This window comes from Tenrec ecaudatus, chromosome 16, assembly GCF_050624435.1.
Source record: "Tenrec ecaudatus isolate mTenEca1 chromosome 16, mTenEca1.hap1, whole genome shotgun sequence".
Taxonomy (NCBI): Eukaryota; Metazoa; Chordata; class Mammalia; order Afrosoricida; family Tenrecidae; genus Tenrec; species Tenrec ecaudatus.
The window spans coordinates 96,105,999-96,122,612 of NC_134545.1; the positions used below are offsets into that span (position 1 = coordinate 96,105,999).

Here is a 16,614-nt window from a genome sequence, read left to right on the forward strand (position 1 = left end):
CTTTCCACAGAAAGTCACGAATTCCATCAGCCCCGCTGGAGAGCCTGATAGCAAAGACCCTCACGAATGGAAACCCACGTATTCCTAACCTCACCTCCTTGCGCAGAGCTCAAAGATCTCTCCGCCGCCACGGAGGCTCCGGAGCCCAGCAACGAGGAAAACATTCTTGCTCCTTGGCGTTTCTGAAACTCAACTGGCTAAGGTTCCCAACACAATCTGTCATTAAAATGACTCGTCCCGATTCCAAAGCAACCACACAGCAGACGTGAGGGTCTGAGGAATGACGAGACAAAGCGAGGGCACTGAAAAGGCATTCTTGGTTCAGTAAGCTATTACCAATAATGAATCGAGCCACGTGGGGACTTATTGTTCAAAGTGGAAAATGGCCATGGCGGGAATGGATGTGTTTGCCTTGGCTGAGTTTTTTTTTTTTTTTTTTTTTTTAACATTTAGCATGCTTTCTAAACAAATGGAAAATTTCCACTTAAAATTTGCGCTCTATCTTTTTCTTGGTATTGAGAAAACAAGTTAGGAAACGCATTAGGCTAAGACAGTCTTCACTTGGAAGCTGAAGCACTCGTAGGAATCCTGGAAGAGGGGCTGCATCTTTCCAGCGACGGGCGTGGGTCCATCTGCTTGTCATAGCATTAGGCCTTGTGGACAGCAGTGAGTGCCCACGCACATTGGAGAGGCCTTCTGAACTGAGGTGAGAAGCCTGGGGCTATGGGCTCCTCTCTCCTCGCAGGCTGGTTAAGTGACAGGAGAATAGACACAGAAGTTAAGTCAACAGCCGCCTCACAAAGTCAATAGGCCTGAGTGGAAGGCATGAGTAAGTCCCATGTTTCATTCTCCTACCTTTTTCTCTCCAGGAATAAACTGGGTTCATGAACTCATGGACTAGAAAGATCTGGCAGTGGGGTGGGTTCACAGCAGTTTCCCAGGGCTGAGAGCGTAGGCCGCTCCAGACCCCCCAGATGTCCAGTTCAAACAGCCTAGCGGCCTGGGAGCAAACCCCAGAGTAGGGAGAGGAAACTAGTTAGATGGTTCCCCCTAGTGGAGAAGTTGACCTTAATACCCCACTAACAACACTTTTAAATGGCTTAGGGAGGTCCCAAAGAACAGGACTCCCACCAACTTTCATGTGACCTCTTGCAGACCTTGGAGGGAGATACCCACCTCATAAGATCTCAGGGACGACGGTAGCCTCTTCCTCTGGAAACTCAGGGAGCAGAAAAGTGAGACCTTCTTTGCCTTTCAACCAGAACGTTGTCTGTGCGCCTTTCCCCTGTGGGGAGCAAGGGAAGGCGTGAGGGCATCAAAGCGGAGAGGAGCCGCCTGGGAGGTGCAGGCTCTGAGCAGGCACCTCGGGACACCCTCCTTGCCGAGAGAGCAGAAGCCACCCCAGTGAGGGAGGCAGCCAGCTTCCATGGAGTCCATCCAAACCCATGGCGACCCCGTGTGTGTGCTCGAGGCCCCGTGCGTGTGCTCGAGCAGAGTTGCACTCCGCAGGGCTTTCATGGCTGCCTTCACAGAAGCATATCTTCTGGTCAGTCTTCTGACCAACCTCAGGGTGGGTTTGAAAATGCCAAGTTCCCCCAACAGGATCGCTGAAGACAAACTGGGTGCATAAACAAATGTGGTGAAAAAAGAAGATGGTGCCCGGCTATTGAAAGATATAGCATCTGGGGTCTTAAAGGCTTGAAGGTAAACAAATGACCATCTATCAGGGAAGCAGCAAAACCCACATAGAAGAATCACACCAGCCTGTGTGATCATGAGGTGTCGATGGGATCAGGTGTCAGGCATCAGGAGACCCAAAACAAACACTCATGCGGATGTGAATGTGGGGGGCTGCAGTGGAGACCCAAAGCCATCTGTAAACAATTGGACATCCCCTCATAGAAGGGTCACATGGAAGGGACAAGTCAGCTACAGTGCAGTATAACACTGACAAAACACACAACATTCCTCTAATTTTTTAATGCTTCCTAAACCCCCACCTCCATCCCCCATTATCATGACCCCAGTTTTATGTTACAAATCCGGCTAGACTGGAGCATGTTCACTGGGACAGATAAGAGTTCCTGACATGAAGAATCCAGGACAGAAACCCCCTCAAGAACAGTAATAGGAATAGCAATGTCATGAGGGTAGGGAGAAAGTGCGGAGAGAAAGGGGAAACCAAGCGTAATGGTTGATATATAACTCCCACACCCCAGGTGGATGAACAACAGAAATGTGCATGAAGGGAGAGAGCAGACAGTATAAGATATAAAAATAATTATAATTTATAATTCATCAGGGATTCAGGAGGGCGAGAGAGTGGGGGAGGATGGGGAAAAAGGCGCTCAAGTAGAAAGAAAATGTTTTGAAAATGATGATGGCAACATATGAACAAATGTGCATGATACAATGGATGGATGGATGGATGGATGGATGGATGGATGGATGGATGGATGGATGGAAGGATTGCGATAAGAGCTGTAAAAGCACCCAATAAAATGATTTAGAAAGAATATATGTGTCTTAAAAGCTTGAAGTCAAACAGGTGGCCATCTAGCAGAGAAGCAACAAAGCCCACCTGGAAGAAGCACGCCAGCCTGTGTGATCATGAGATGTTGATGAGAACAGGCATCAGAAGCTCCGATATAAACAGCCTCATCGTGGTGATAGAGAGGGGTCCAGGAGGACACCCAGAGCCCGTCCATGGATAACTGGATGTTCCCTTGCAGAGAGGCTGCACAGAGGAGAAGTACATCCAGGGAGCAGTTTAGCACTGATGAAACACACAGCACCCCCAGTTTATTAACCCTTCCTCCCTCCACTATTATGATCTCAGTCCTACCTCGCAAACCCCACCAGACCGGTGTACAGACAGCAGCACAGATGAGAGCTTTCAATTATGGAGTTCAGGAAAGACAAGCCCCCTCAAAATCAGTCATGGGAGTAAAGACTCCAGGAGGGCAGCGAAAGGGAAGGGGATGAATACCAAGCTAGTAGGAGAAGGGATAGAATGGGCAGTCTAAGACATGTCTAAATATTAAGAACAACGCATAATATATTAAGGGTTCGCAGGGATGACAGGGTGGGGAAGAGAAGGGGGAAAAGAGGAGTTGATATCAAAGGTCTCACGAAGAAAGATAATGTCTAGAAATTGTTGACTAACAATTGCCCATGTCCGCTTGATACAATGGATGGTTGGATTGTTATAATATATGTCAGCGCCCCAATAAAATGATTTATTATTAAAAAGAAGGAAACACCGAGCTCTTAACCATTTGCTTCACCAGAGAAACAATGATTGTAATAGATGTTATAGAATATAATATAGATGAACTCTGGGCAGTGCTGAGAAGCTTGATGGAGGTTTAGCAAGGGTCTGGGCCATGAGAGTCAATGGCAGTAATGGACGGGGAAAGGAAAGTTTCAAAGTACCAATGAACCTGAGTTTTCACCATGAACTCTATAAACTGGGCACCCGTGAAGTACCCCCTATACATGTTCATATTTCATCCTCACAAAGACCCTTGATGGGCAGCGTTACCATCGGCCACATTTACAAATGAGAAAACTAAGTCCCCAAATCAGACAGTAAGTGAAAGGTCAGGATTCAAAGCCAGATCTACACAGCTGCCATGCTAGAAAAATCCTCTCTGTCCCGAACTCACTTGATCAAATACAGCATGCCAGTCAGACTCAGCGAACTAGAGTTGACGATGCCCTTCTCCCCTTTTATCTCTCTTCTCTGGATGCCCATACCCACTCAAACACCCAATAGCTCAGTAGCCAGCCTGCCACACTAGAAGAAAGGGGTTGGGATAAAAGCAGTTGTGTTGAGATGCTTGCCTGGGAGTCTCCCAGAAAGACCTGCTCTCTCGAGAGGAGTACCCCTCCCCTAGGGGAAGAGCAGCGTTTATGAGAAGGCGAGAATGTCCCAATGACACGTGTCAGGGTACAACTGTGGGCCAGACGGCTCAAGGCAAGGGAGAGGTCAATGAGGCCCTGGCACCGCCAAGTGCAAACCAGCGGATTCTGTCCCCTTAACGTGGACACTTGAGTCTTGGGTGAAAGGAAACCAAAAGAAAGGCGAGCATGGTGATTCGCAGGGTTGGATCTGGCAGACTGGACTGGGGCTGCCGAAGCCGAAGCTGGAGAACCACTTGTGACAGAGAGAAGGGAGGCGGGTCTAGGTCAGCGGTGCTCAACCTGTGGGTTGAGACCCCTTTGGGGGTCGAATGCCCCTTTCACAGGGGTCGCCTGGTTCATAACAGTAGCAAGATTACAGTGATGAAGTAGCAGTGAAAATAATTTTATGGTTGGGGGTCAACACAACATGAGGAACTGTATTAAAGGGTGGCGGCTTTAGGAAGGTTGAACACTCCTGGTCTAGGTGGTAGCTAAGGTATTTTCTGTTGTAGTGTCCATGTTGGACTATTTAAGGGGATGGGCCTGTCTGGAAGAAGAAGACCTTGAAGTCATGAAAACTTCCGGAGATGGACCTTAGGCATCCCCACTGACCACTGCACGCTGTGGATTCATGCCTGCAGCCAAGTTCCTTGACCCCTCCAATCATCGGTGACCCAAGTAGGCAGAAGAGGGTGCAGTTAGCCTGGCCTTACCTTGACTTGAATGGTGCCTCTCTCTTGCAAATCATACCCTCCCAACTTCAGCAGGGCCTCTGCGGTGCTCTGAGAGACATGAATCCGGAGAGCTGCAGAAACCAATCAAGTCTTAGTCATCCCTTGCTTGTGGCTCTCCTATGAGGGCCCAGGGGTGGGCAGCTTTTCAGAGGGAACACCACATGGCTCGGGTTCTCTGGTCACCAGGGCTTCTGTTTAAGCAAATCTTGGAACCTGGGATAGGTGGGCAGGGACACCCCTCCCACCTCATCACCCCCACCCTCAACATTGCCCAGACCTGGTTGGGTGCTGCTGAAATTGCAGTAAGTTCAGGATAGAGACAGAAGGCAGAACTAGATCCGGGCTGCAAGTTGGGACCTCCCATCGATGGAGAGTAACCAGTGGCCTCAGATTTCAGCAGAAGAAAGGTTGCCTGGGGGGAGGGTTTCTGAGCCGGGTCTTATGACTGGAAATATGTTTTTCACCAGAACGAGGACTCAAGTTTAGCGCCTCCATAAAACAGAAACAACTCACTGACAACGAGTTGCTTTGGGCTCATAACAGCCCTATAAGGAGAGGGTAGAACTGCCCTGTGGGTTTCTGAGACTGTAACTTCTTACGGGAGAGAAAGCCCCATCTTTTTCTCATGGGATGGCTGGTGGTTTTGAACTGATAACCTTATGGTTTGTAGCCCAACGTATAACCACTATGCCAGCTCCCAATATCAGACTTTAAAGCTGAAAACCTTTACGACACACTAAGAAATTATTCCACCCTAAGCAAGTCTATGTTTGAGGCTTGGTCGATTCACTTTAAGCATCAAGTAATAAGAAGTGGAAAACATTTTTGTTTGTTTCTATATGTTGTGGGGAATTTGTCATTTTCCACAAGGTTAGTTAACCACAAGGTTAGCAGTTTGACTCCCAGGAGAGAGATGAAACTTCATACTCCTTCAGAAACCCCCAGGAGCAGTTCTACCCAGACCTACAGGTTCACTATGAGTCAGAATCGACTCAATGTCGGGGAGTTTGATTTTGGTTTTATAAAAGAAGGTTTACCTCCACTCTTTGCAACTTAAATCAATGACTCATTCTTTTCCCACACTTCAGCTGGTAAATGCCTGGTCATAGTCAGGGCAGTACCATTACTTTCAAGCCAAAGAACATGCAGTGCCCTGGACTCCCTGGCCAGAGAGTTCTTCCCCACAACAAGAAGATCAGGGATCAGCCAATTGGGACTCCCAGACTAACTGCAGGCGCCTGCCTGTGGTAAATAAAAGTGCCATGGAAACGCAACCCTGCCCGTTCATTTACATATTATCTGTGGCTGTTTGGCAACTCCACTGGCAGTGCTCAGTAAGGTGACAGAGGCCCTGTGTCCCGGAAGGCCTAGACTATGTGCTCTCGGACCTTGTACAGAAAGTGTCCTATTAAAATGAGTTCCTTCTCGGTGTGACAGCTGACTGCTTAGAAGAGACGGTCTGGTCTTAGATGACCGGTCTCCCTAGAGAACACAGCACTACCACGCTTGCGATCGGTGTGGCCTAGGGTGGACAGTGTTCTTTTTTTTTTTCTTAATCTTTTTATTGGGGCTCATAAGGCTCTTATCACAGTCTGTACATACATCAATTGAGCAAAGCACCCTTATACATTCGTTGCACTCGTCATTCTCATAATTCACCTTCCACTTGGGTTCCTGGAATCAGCTCGGTTTTCCTTTTTTTCCCCGTCCCCCTCCCTCCCCGATCCCACCCCTGGTCCTTTGATAGTTTATAAATAATTATTATATCTTATCTTACATTCCCCGGCGTCTCCCCTCACCCGCCTCCCCATTGCCCATCTCCCAGAGAGGAGGTTACACATAGATCTCCGAGATCGGTTCTCCCTTTCTACACCCCCTTCCCTCCTGGTGTTGCCACTCCCGCCGCTGGTGTTGAGGGGTTTTTTCCGTCCTAGTTTCCCTGTGTTTCCAGATCCCTACTGCACCACTGTACATCCTCTGGTATAACAGGTCCGCAAGGTAGAATTGGGGTCATGATAATTGGGAGGGGAGGAAGCGTTCAGGAACTAGAGGAAGGTTTTGAGTTTCATTGTTGCTACACTGAACCCTGAGTGACTCATCTCCTCCCCACTACCCCTCTGCAAGGGATGGGGTGGACAGTGTTCTTTAACCTCCAGGGGGGAGAGAGTGGGCAACCTGCAAGCGCCACTTTTAAAAAGAACTCTGGAGGGACAATGATGCTGAGTTTGCAAGATGCTGCAAGCAATACCCACGCAAACTGCCGCTTTCCATTCTAGAGGCCATGTTCACGGTGTCTCCAAACAGGCAGTATCTGGGCATGGTGATCCCCACCACGCCAGCCACCACGGGACCTGTGAAGTGAAGAACCACAGGACATCACCGCCTGGCCTCCCCAAGGACTGAACCTTGCGCTCCTCCAGGCGACTAAGGGAACGCTTCTCACTAAGCGGTTTTCAAGCGCCCTCTTGGGGTAAGGTTTGGCAATAAGTCCTGGGGTGGACATAGACTTGGACCATCTTCAATTAAAAATAGCCTGTCATCCGTGCACTGGACATCTACACAGAGGCAACGTGGCGCAGACGCGAGGGTCATTCATTCGGATTGTGGATCTTATTTTATTTCAGTTAAACCTTGAAGGATACAGGTTAGAGCAGGGCAGGCGACCTTATGTGGAGGGTAGGGCTCGGGCCAAATGAAAATGTGGGCCCCCCTGTTCAAAATACGATTTGGAATTTCAGGACAGCGACCGCAGAGCATAGAAGCAATTGCACGTCTGTACAGGTCGCGCGCCCGTGACTCCAGCTCGGGTTGGAATTTGATCACAGCCGCCAGGTGTCACCGTCCTCCAGGTGGACCTGCTACCTATTTGGGTTTGATGCCCTGTTGTTGGTGCTGCCTGGCTGTTAGCAAGCAACCTGGCGACATGGAAATACCATGGAAGCTTTTGCTTCCACTAAAACAGTGTCGTTCCATTTTAGGGGGTCTCAAGAGCCTCCCAGCTACGACTCAGGACACAGAACTCGCTGCCCTGCACCCCACCCCCACCCCCTACCCCCGCCCCACCTGCCATCAGTGCTGCCTACCTGTGTGGAGACCAATCCGAACCTTGAGCTTCTCCTCGGGCATGTGCCCAATCTGGAAGTGGACGGTGGCACTGAGGAAGTGCAGGGACATCGTGGCGATCTCATCCGCATGCTGGATCCCGTTGCGGATGGGAAGTCCACTAGCGACCATGTATGCATCTCCAATGGTCTCAACCTGAAAGCAGAACAGGCAGGTGATCTCCTGTTCTCTGGGGGCTGGATGGTGGTAAAGAGAAGGCCCCTGTGACCCTGGCCCCTCCGTCTTTGAAGCAGTTGCATTCCATTGCCTGCACCCCACACACAGGACCCAGTTTGCCCTCAAATTGCTGCTCTTGTCCTGCTTCTTCCACATCACTATCCCTCCTTAACCTTCCTTCCACAGATGTTTTCTCTTTCTCTGCTGGCCATATGGCCCACAGGATGGTGAGACTGAGACTGACAGCAGTGTGCTGATAGGTCAACTGGAAAGAGCAGGTGGATCACAAAGAATCTATCCTGAAATGCCCTGTCCTCACAGAAGGGCTCACACACATGTATGTGTACTCAGGGGCATAAAAAGGGGTTTGCAGTGGTTCTAGAAATTAATGGCTAAGCATGAAGTAGGTAGTTCAAACTCACCAGTATCACCATGGAAACAAGTCAGGGCAATTTACTCCCATCGAGATGATGACATTGGAGAGTCGTATGGATCGTTCTATTTTCCCTAGAGGGTGGCTATGCATGAGAACCCACTTGATGGCAAATGAGTTTTCAGGTTTAATGTCTATCAATGTGTCTGTCTGGTCTATCGGCTTTGCCCCTAATCCTCCTCTAAGCAGCTTGCAAATCCTCCCGTCACTGGAGAGAAAGCAGTGACTCCCAGGAGTTCAAAGCTTCAGCCCATCCAGATATGCTGGAGGCATCGCTGACATAGGTGATGTAAGGGTGGAACGCCTCTGTTGGATCGCACCAACAAGGCAATAAGAACACCTCTGTCTCCAGGCAACTCTGAAATGACACAAAGTCCAGCAGCTCACAAGTCCAACTGGATTCTAGGGTACCTCTCCCCCCCATGAGAACCCCCTTGAGGGAGATACATTGAGACAGGCCCTTGTGAAACCTAGCCGAGAAGATAATCAGTCCTAAGCTCTTTGCCTGGGAGTTGATTCGGAGCTGCGATGGCCCCATGTGGGTCAGAGGCAAGCTGCTCCCCTGGGATTGCAGTGGCTGATGGTTGGGGAGTAGCCACCAGTCTTTTGTTCTCAGGCACCTCTGGTTCGGCTTAAGCCACCAACCTGTCAGTGAGCAGCTGCCTGCATGGCCACGTACAGAACCACCTGGAACTCTGAGAAGGCAGGTAGCACTCAGAGGACAATTCCCGGAGAGCGCCTTCCTAAACAGAGTAGGTTTGGCATTAGCCAGTTCTTAAAATTATCTGTGCCATCCTATTGTTCCCCCTTGAACAGAGGGGGACAGCTGTGGGAACATTGGGGACAACCATTAAGGATGTGTCCCTGAGGGACATGCCCACTGTTCCCAACCTCTCCCTAGCCGTGAGGTTGTTTGCAGACACAGAGTCCTGGGAGCACTTGTATGGGCAGGTACCCACGTGGCTGCCCACATGCTTCAGGGCCCGCATGCATCCTTGGCCCTGTAGACTCCTGTGCTTGCCAAGCCCCCATCTGAAGCCAGAACGCAGGCAAAATAGCCAGTAGCGCTACCACCTGAGTCTTCTGCTGGTTAGCTGAGTATGTCCTTTAAGGAAGCCAAATTATTGTTTTTGCTATTCCCTCTTCCCACTCCCACCTGCCCCCTGCCGCCCCCCCCCAAATATATATATTTCTTCACTCAAAGTGTCTATTCTCTGAGCAAGGCTGGTCAGGTGACTATGTGCTGAAGCCAGGACTGAGAGTCTAAAACTGCAGGCCCGACGTCACTCTGAATTGCTTAGCATCACATAACCGAAATGAGGGCCAATAAGCCCCAAGACAGACTTTAAAGCAGGGACAATAGGGACATCCCTGCATCTGACAACCATTTAGTCAGGTGGGGAGAGGAGCAATTAGCCAGTAGAAGGGCAACTCCCTTCAGACGTGTTACCATTAGATCAAATAAAAGCATGGAAGGAACCCGAGGGAACCAGCTGGTGATTCTTGACAGGCATGTGAATCTCCAATGCATCCTGCTCTTTTGCGAGAAAACAAACAGGAATAAAGCACTGGCCATGCATCGAAACGGACTGGTTCCTTCTGCCTCGAACCCCAAGGCAGCTGGCAAGGAGTGTGTGCCGCTCCTCAGCTGGGAGCCAGGTGGCTCACCTTATACACGTCATAGACTTTAATGATGTTATCGAACAAGCTGTACAGGTCATTGAGGAGCTTCACGACTTGCAAAGGGGAGCTGCGTGAACACAGCTTTGTGAATCCAACAATGTCGGAGAAGAAGATGGTCACAGAGTCGAAGTGTTCTGGTTCCACGGACTTCCCAGCGATGAGCTGTTCTCCAATGAAGCTGGAACCAGAGAAAGGGTCCCTTGGTATTTACGTTTTGGGTGTTTATTTTTTAATTAAACAGTTGTGTTTGCATACATTTCAAATATCATACCATTGAATTGTTCAAGCGTATGAATAAGAGCGGTCCAATCAACTCCACAATCAATTTTCAAACACTTACCTCTTCCTTGTATTTGACTACCCACCTCCCCCCCGCCCCGCGACTCCGCCCGAATTCATCATCAATGAAGTCACTGTTTCTGTAGTTCTACCCATCCTGGGTTTCTTATACAGAAAAAAGAAGCATAGAAAACAAAATAGAGACAAACAAAACAAAACCCCACCACCCTCCGCCCCATAGCAAGGGTATTCACCCGCCTGGTCTGCGGTCGAGGGCAGTCACCGGAACCTTAATCCATACGTGGATCCTGCAAATGGATTTTGAGCTTCTACTGTCATCCATAGGCTGGCTATTCATGATTTAAGCTCAGATATCATTCCCTCCTTCAAGTTTGGATTTTATCATGCACAATCCTGAGATCACACAAGCTGGCTTGCTTCTTCTGGGTCGGGTCCTTATTTATTTTAATAGCAACTCTTCATCTGGTTCCCCACAAACAAACAACCAAACAAATAACCCAACACTATCACCACTAAGCCAATTCCAACTCGTAGCAGCCCCGCGGGTGACAGCGTAGCACTGCTCCCTAGGGTTTGTGGGGCTGTCATCTTTGGGGTAGCAGCTCATCAGATCTTTCTTCATGGCTACTGGGTGGGTTCAAACTGCCGACCTTTAGCTGAGTAGCCAACTGGCCAATTGCAAATAGTTTGTGCCACCCAAGGGCCTCCCCTGCCCCCCTACACACACACACACACACACACACACACACACACACACAGTTGTCCTCACAGATCTGATTGCATCGCTGAATTAGGACTTGGGGTCACAAAACTCTGTTCTAGAGGGATTCTGGTGACATCTACTTCTCCAATGTATTATGTGTTTTCTCTAAGGAGATAGTTGAGTCAGTGGATATAAAGGGAGAAGAAGAGGAGTTACATAACTACATTTACTCGAAGGCTTTCCTCTCGAGGGCACTTCAATTTATAGGGTTTGACAGTTCAAACTCAGTCTGCACCCTTGGAAACAAATGCACTGATCCAGAAACCGATGCTTTTGCTCCACCCAGCCCAGTGCCCGTGAACACATCCAAACCCCCTCACTTCTTTTGCCGAAATGTGAAAAGGGGGCACAGGAATGTGGACAGAAGAGGATCTGCCAAGTGTTAAGAGGGTGCACACATGAAAAACCGAGCCAAAAAAGGAACAAGTTTTGGGTGCTGCAGTCCAAAATGCATGTTCCACTGTGCAAAGGTTTAGAAGGGGTTGGGGGGGTGGGAGGCAGTGTTAAGGATTCATCAGACTCATGGAACTAGAGCTCCATCTAGTGGTATTTATGTTGCTACACCCACCGTCTCTTATAATCCCTCCTTGTGGAATACCAAAGGACCCCTGGTAGCACAGTGGTTATGAATTGGGCTGCTAGCCACAAGGCCAGCTGTTCAAAACCACCAGCTATTCCACAGGAGAAAGGGGACTTTCTACTCCCATGAGTCAGACTCAATTCAATTGGCAGGGAGTTGTGTTGGACATCTTAGATAGTGATGGTTTTGCTCCCCGAATTCCCACCGTGCTTTGGAATACCTGGGCAACATTCTGGCCAGAAGTTTTTCCACCTTCCTCTTCTCTGCCGTCAGCTGGTGGGTCCTCTCCTCCACCACCTCCTCCAGGTGATTGGCATACACTTCCAGCTTGCTCACCATGCTGTCCAGGATGCTCACGTGGCTGTGAACAAAACCAACACATCCAAGTCTTTTCCCGAGCACGTCAGGGCCACCCTGGGACATGACTGCAAGTTCATATGCTAGGAGAGCCCTGCTTGCCCTGTGGGGTCCCTGCTTCAGGGTTGGCAGCATATGACACTGAGATGACAATGGCACTTATCAGCTCTGTGATCACTCCCCGGAGCCTCAGCTTGCTCACCTGGAAAATGGGCATAATAATACCTACCTGCCAGGTTGGCAGGAACAGGGGGAGGGGCAGGGGTATCCAGGAAGATGGTGGGTGTAAAGTGCCTGGCTCCATGTCTGACACCCACCCAACCACACTCACTAAAGAGTGGCCATTGGGGACACTGGCAGCACAGCCCTGTATGACCACTACCGTGGTCAATTGAAAATTGGCGGGATTCAGGACAAAGTCATCTTTATCTCTTCAGACGGACCTATGGTGCAAGCGGAGCTTTTGGATACGACCAATAACTAGAAGGATCTTCAGAGACATCATTTAAACTAGTCTCGGTGCATAGGAGACTGTGGCCGCTGGCCAGCTATGATGGAAGAAGACATTGACAAGCATGAATACCAATCATTATTGGCACGATCATTACGCCAATAATCTACTCTAAGGTTGGTGAATAGTTTTCAGGCCACAGTCCAATTCCATTTGATTAGTCATGATTCTTGGAATGCTGGTTGAAGCAGATTCTGAGGCCATGTCAAACCTCCCTGGGCACGACTGTCCCCATTGATTAGTGATGTCTGAAACGAACCAAGGGAGGCGGTGAAAGCGTTAATGTCCGATACACATTTAAATCATTTATGAAGCAGGGAAAGTACTGCTCCATTTTCACCAGCATCTAGAATATCGTTTGTGCATATGGTGGACAAAGAGTGATGCATAGGATGAATGAATGAATGAATGAATGCACTGAGCCACTGGCATTGGCACCAATCCTAGCCCCTCAAGCAGATTATAGTGTTGGGCTGCTAGCTACAAGGCCAGTGGTCTAAACCCACCAGCTGCTCTGACCGAGAAAGACGAGGCTGTCTCCTCCCGTCAAGTTACAGCCGTGGAAATCGCTGGGGCAGTTCCACTCTCATGAGTCAGAATCGACTCGAGGGCAGTGAGAGGGGAGAACACTCAAATGAAGAGGAGAAACAACCGAACTTACCCTTTGGGACTGGTTTCTCGTAAAACTTTCTTGATGGAGGAGAAAGTGGGCCTTTTCTCAGGAGATTCGTCCCAGCAGGCCTTCATCATGGCCACGACCACCGATTCGCCGCCCGGCTCCTCGGACACGGACGGTCTCAGCAGGCTGGCTGCCGTGGGGTTCCTGATTTGGTTGATGATTTCTGAAAGCCATTTGGGGGCTTAGCTGGTTACATGTGCGAGTTGCTGGCGTTTGTAAATTAAATATTTAAATTAATTGAAGCCGACTCAAGCACTTCAGGGCACTCTAGATATCCTAAGATAAATATTTTTTACATCCTAGAAATTGAAGCTGGATTCAAAGCAAACATGCACCCCCCCCCAACCACTCTTTGAGGGGATCAAGATTTTTTTATCTTGGGGGGGGGCGGGGAAGGAGCACTCGCTAGACCCGACAGTGATAACACCACTCATTTGAAAAGGGATTTAACCATGTGGATTGTGGTCATGATTGCACCACTCGTGGTAAAATGATGGAACTGTTGGATTGTGACATGTGGATTGAGTGCCAGGAAACCTGCTGGGAAAATTGTTCTTTTAATGGCTTCCTTTTTCTTGGAACAAAGTCCCTCAATGTGATTGAAAATAAAATAAATCACCATGGCTAGGGAGTCCAGTTCAACTCCTAGTTGTCCTATCACTTTTTTAGGAGCTGCTGACTGCCAGGTCAGTGGTTCAATCCCACCAACCGCTCCTCGGAAGAAAAATGAGGCTGTAACCTTTAGTGACCTTTAGCCTGGGGAACTCTCAAATGGGTTGCTGTGAATCAGAATCCACTTGATAGCAGTGGGTCTGGGGTGATAAACATTTGGGATTGGACACTCCCAAAGGTGTTTGATACAATTTTGCATCTCATGTCATATGCAACACAAAAACGCCTGTAACAAATCCGTAACTGTTACCAATATGCTCTGTCTTCATGGACAACCTTGTAGACCTACATTCATTTGTCTTTTTTGGGGGGGGGGGGGAAATGGGACAAAATGGAATTTGTTTTCTAACTCAGGAAGAAAGCATGATTTGGATAAATTGTAAACGAGTGAGCACTTTCTGAAACAATTTGATGACAGGGGCTGCGTCAGAGGCCGGAGCCTGTGGGGAGCCCTCCCAGGGTTACCCTTGGGCTCCGCGTGGAGGTCGCCGAAGGGCCCGCCAGCCGGGTGATGGAGCAGCTGCCACAGCAGAACGGCAAAGCTGTAAACGTCCCCCTTTGGGGTGCCCGCGCAGGGCACCTCGGGGAGCCGCAGCAGCTCCGGGGCCGTCCAGTAGAGCTCTGTAAAACAAGGAGAGAAGCAGTCAAGTCATTGTAGTCCTTCATGTGGCTCGGCTAGCTGTAATTCTTGTGTGATGTGCTCCAATGGTGGGCTCTGTGTCTGCGGCGATTGCCACACCTTGTGGGTGGGGGCGGGGGCTCTCTGCTACACTACTGATCAAGTCCCGACCTCAATCCGGTGGTGAACCGAAATGCGCCCTTTGTTTCCTAGGGGGCAACGTCAGACTCCGCTTTAACTAAGAGGTGTGACTTAAGTCCCCACCCTTCATGTTCCTTGGTGGCAGACTTGGCTAAAAGTAAGGTGACCAGATTTTAACATTGGTAAAGTGGGACACCAGCGCGACACCATTGATCAAACTCATATACTTGCAAAATAACCATATGGCAACCGAAAACCATATACCCTAGCTTGTTGTGCATTCTTTCCAAAAATCGGGACTTTTTAAAAATTCCACGGGATGTGGGGAAAATTGTGAAAAATCAGGACTGCCCCGCCAAAAGCGGGACGTCTGGTCACCTTAGCTAAAAGACCAAAGCCACGCTTGTGTTAAAGTCATTCCTTGGAGTATACGAGCCATCTCAGACTGCAGGGAAGCCCAGGCCCATCAGAAGAGCCTGTTCCAGACCTTTGTCGGGAGTGGGAGAGGCATCAGAGATTGTGGCTGGGAGACTGTGGGGCACAGCAAGAGGGCCGCTGAGGCAGAGAGACAGTGGCCTTCCTGGCCCAGGGAGGAGAGGCCGGGGGACCACGGGGTGGAGAGGGTGGGAGCTAGAGAGAGACTCGGCTGCTGGCTGAGGAGAGGTGCTGCTGTCGGCTAAGGGCTGTCTCCTCACTGTTTGCTGATCCTTAGTTAACTTCCCGACGAAACCCTCATCCTGATGGGTGTTTTCTGGGAGTTCTGCGAGCCATTGCAGTGCATTGTCAAACCAGCGTGGAAAGAGTGCCGAGGGAGGAACCGCCGGTGTCAAAGAGTGGGTAAAGAAGGCCAGACCATGGAGGCATGTCTGACCCCAGGCCTCGTGGCAATAGGGAAGGCAGAGGAGGCCAGATAGGACCCTGCATGCCCTTTGCTGCCATGCGGACATCCCGTGCAGTGAGAGCAGCCAGGAAGCAGCAGCAAGCCACCCTTCGCCCTCAGCAATGGAAGATACGAATGTGCCCACCCCTGAGCAACCAGCCCTGCCCGTGGCTGGCATATGGGGCAGAGGGGTCCTCAGATATGAGCAAAACACTAGTCAGGGGGGACATATTCCCTGTGGCTGATGCACCCTTCTTTCATGCTTACCTGAGTAGTCTGTCCTCTCATTGTGCGTCCTCTCCATGGCCCCATGCTTAAGCATCCACAGCCCAAATCCTGACAGCTTCACCTGCAGGCGCCCGTCCACCAGGCAGGTGGATGGCTTCAGATTGCCGTGAGTCCTCAGCGGGCTCCTGTGGAGAAACGCCAGGCCCTGGAAGAGTGAAAGTGAGAGAGTCCATGGCACCAAGCAGATGCCCGGAGAGAGAGGAGGAGCGCACACCCACCGTTGGGCCTGGCTGGACCAGAGACCCTGCCCAACTCAGTTCTCCCCTCCATGGGATCTTCCATGGGACTCAGTGGGGAAAATCAATCTTGGGCTGCTGGTGTGGGTGCCATCGAGTCCCGGCCCCGACTCATAGCGACCCTGTGCCAGGCTGACAATTTTTTTTTTGAGCCCACTGCGGCAGCTACTGAGTCAATCTGTTTCCTTGAGGGCCTTGCTGCCTCTCTACCAAGCATGATGTCCTTCTCCCGGGAGCTGATCTCTCCTGACAACATGTCAAAGCACGTAAGAAGTCTCATCATCCTTCCCTTGAAGCAACATTCTGGTTGTACTTCTTCCAAGATAGATTTGTGTGTTCTTTTGGCTGTCTGTGGTCCATTCGATATTCATCACCAGCACCATAATTTGAGTGCATCGGGCCTTCTTCAGTCTTCCTTAATCAACATCCACATTTCACATGCATGTGAGGCAATTGAAAAGACCGAGGCCTAAGTCCAGTGTGCCTTAGTTCTCAAAGTAATCTTGCTTTTCAACACTTTAAAGAAGTCTTGTGCAGTAACTTTGCCTAATGC

At 49.8% G+C, this 16,614-nt stretch overlaps 1 protein-coding gene across 1 annotated transcript in view; it reads right to left on the reverse strand.

The window, feature by feature from the left end:
* Positions 1–1,177: 1,177 nt before the first annotated feature.
* Positions 1,178–16,614, reverse strand: part of LOC142428675 (guanylate cyclase 2G-like) — a 46,995-nt gene continuing 31,558 nt past the window's right edge. The window contains exons 14-22 of the mRNA XM_075533465.1: positions 15,805–15,970; positions 14,363–14,518; positions 13,208–13,388; positions 11,899–12,039; positions 10,021–10,213; positions 7,724–7,898; positions 6,893–6,991; positions 4,620–4,711; positions 1,178–1,285 (exon numbers count right to left, since the gene is read on the reverse strand). Of these exons, the coding sequence (XP_075389580.1) occupies positions 1,178–1,285; positions 4,620–4,711; positions 6,893–6,991; positions 7,724–7,898; positions 10,021–10,213; positions 11,899–12,039; positions 13,208–13,388; positions 14,363–14,518; positions 15,805–15,970 (1,311 nt within the window). The remainder of the gene's footprint in view (positions 1,286–4,619; positions 4,712–6,892; positions 6,992–7,723; positions 7,899–10,020; positions 10,214–11,898; positions 12,040–13,207; positions 13,389–14,362; positions 14,519–15,804; positions 15,971–16,614) is intronic.